At 40.5% G+C, this 1989-nt stretch overlaps 1 protein-coding gene across 1 annotated transcript in view; it reads right to left on the reverse strand.

Moving 5' to 3' along the window:
* The window catches only part of SARC_05615 (hypothetical protein), a gene marked incomplete at its 3' end in the record, with an annotated part of 1681 nt that extends 288 nt beyond the window's left edge, over positions 1–1393 (reverse strand). Inside the window, exon 1 of the mRNA XM_014300513.1 lies at positions 161–1393. Coding sequence (XP_014155988.1) covers positions 161–1316 — 1156 coding nt within the window. The 5' untranslated portion in view covers positions 1317–1393. The remainder of the gene's footprint in view (positions 1–160) is intronic.
* Between the last annotated feature and the right edge of the window lie 596 nt (positions 1394–1989).

Below are 1989 nucleotides of genomic sequence, written 5' to 3' on the forward strand. Positions count from 1 at the left end.
AATAATATTTACTTACTATTAATATATATATATATATACATATATATATATATATATATATATATTATTGTATATATATATATATATATATAGAGAGAGTACATCATTGAGAAACAAGAACATGTGTGCAAAATCGGAAAAAGCAGAATCCCACACATACTATCTTCTGCAAATTTGGTCTTTGCTATCGCCTTCGCCTGTCCCTTTACCACATTTCCACTGCGATCATATTCCACATAGTGTTCTGTTTGCCCCAATAGAAGTTCTTGCGGTGGCGCATCTAAATATTTGGCTCCGCCGTATCTTTCGATGATGCTCTGCTGCTCCTTCTCCTTCGCTTCGTCCACGTGAGTTCTCTCGGTCTTTAACAATGACTCTGTGGCCGTTGGTAGTGCTTGCACATGAACATTCTCCCCTCTTTCTGACTTATTCCAAGCAAATAGCTGCATAGCAGCTACCTTCTTCGCGTCGCCTGTATAGCGAATGAAGTTCTCTGGTATATATTCTCTCTCTTCTTGTAATTTGCCCGAACCCGCATAAGGATTTCCACGCATAGATCGTGTCTTAGGATCGTAATGTGCACTTTTTGGGTCAAGATTTCGCAAATACTTCGCTGTGTCCTCACGGATACGAAGATTTCTGACCGTGATTCGTTTCTTTGCATCATACGCTTGTCCAGGCATAGAAGCACCTTCCGTGTACCCGATCATCTCGGAATCCGGGTCAATCTCAGCGTCTTCATCGTCAACCACATTCTTTTGCGTCATCTCATCTGCTACCTCTTTGGCCTTGATCTCAAGCTTCATTTTATCCACACGTGCAAACTCGTCCACCACCTCTTGATAGTCACTATTATCGTAACCATTCCACCTGTCACGCTTGACTTCAAACTCGAGCCCGTCTAGGTTTACCACTACTTCATCTTTCTGTATATCCTCACCTGTCCACTTGGCACCTTTCCCCCTGGGTCGCTCCATACAGTCACTTTTCTTGTGTGTCATCGCTCCACAGTTCTCACATGCCCCCTTCTTAAACTTTTGCGATGCAGGACCTTTCACTCTTGCACCCCTGTGATGCCACACATCCATTCCAGTCTTTATCGTTTCTTTTTGTGCCTTTTGATGCTTCAAACCAGCTTTACCATCAGAAATATACCAGGGTGCTTTGCTGATGTACTCAGGTATATGAGGATTGATCATCCTTCCATCCTCATCCTGCTCGGGAGGGGCAGTACCAGCCTTACGCGCAGCATCCAATTCTTGATGCTTACGGTATTGCTCCCGAGTCATCTTCTGATTTGCTTGTACAGTCGACATATTGAAAATACTATTTTACGCCCACTATAATTGTTTTTATGTACAGCCTTGTATCGCTACTGTTTGTGCTATGTATTTATTACTTCTACACTTTCGCGACGAAACATATATATCGAGATGTGTGAACGAATATGGTGCCGAGGAGTGTTACAGACGCAGTCTGAAATATTGAATTTGAATTTGTATTTGTCAGAGAGTCCTCACTCCTCAGAGAAGGACTAAAATCTTTCGTCTGTTATTTTTTTTCAAGAAAATTATAGTGAAAAAAAATGACAAATCAATCTGTAATCGTTTTTTTTTGTATTTTTATTATACACGTGTAAACAAATATGTATTTATCTATGAAAGATGATATAGACCACATGTAGGTGGATTGTGTCCTTTGACGGCTGATGTGCGTGTGTGCAATTCTGCTATTTATGATGGCACAAATTCAATTCATGTTAATGTCGCATGATGCAAAGGAAACGCACGACAAGTATATTATGGAACAGACTACAACTTGCATATGTCATCGACATATGTGTGCCGTTGTACCTGTACGTAAGACAGCATAAAATAAAGTTTGCGAACTTGCAGGTGCTGCAGATACGGATAGGTAATCTGCGATTCGAAAGCTTGAGATGTATTTGGGTTATCATATATATAAATAGTCTGTCCTGTTACTATTAGT

The sequence above is a fragment of the Sphaeroforma arctica genome (genome assembly GCF_001186125.1).
Source record: "Sphaeroforma arctica JP610 unplaced genomic scaffold supercont1.365, whole genome shotgun sequence".
Lineage (NCBI taxonomy): Eukaryota > Ichthyosporea > Ichthyophonida > Sphaeroforma > Sphaeroforma arctica.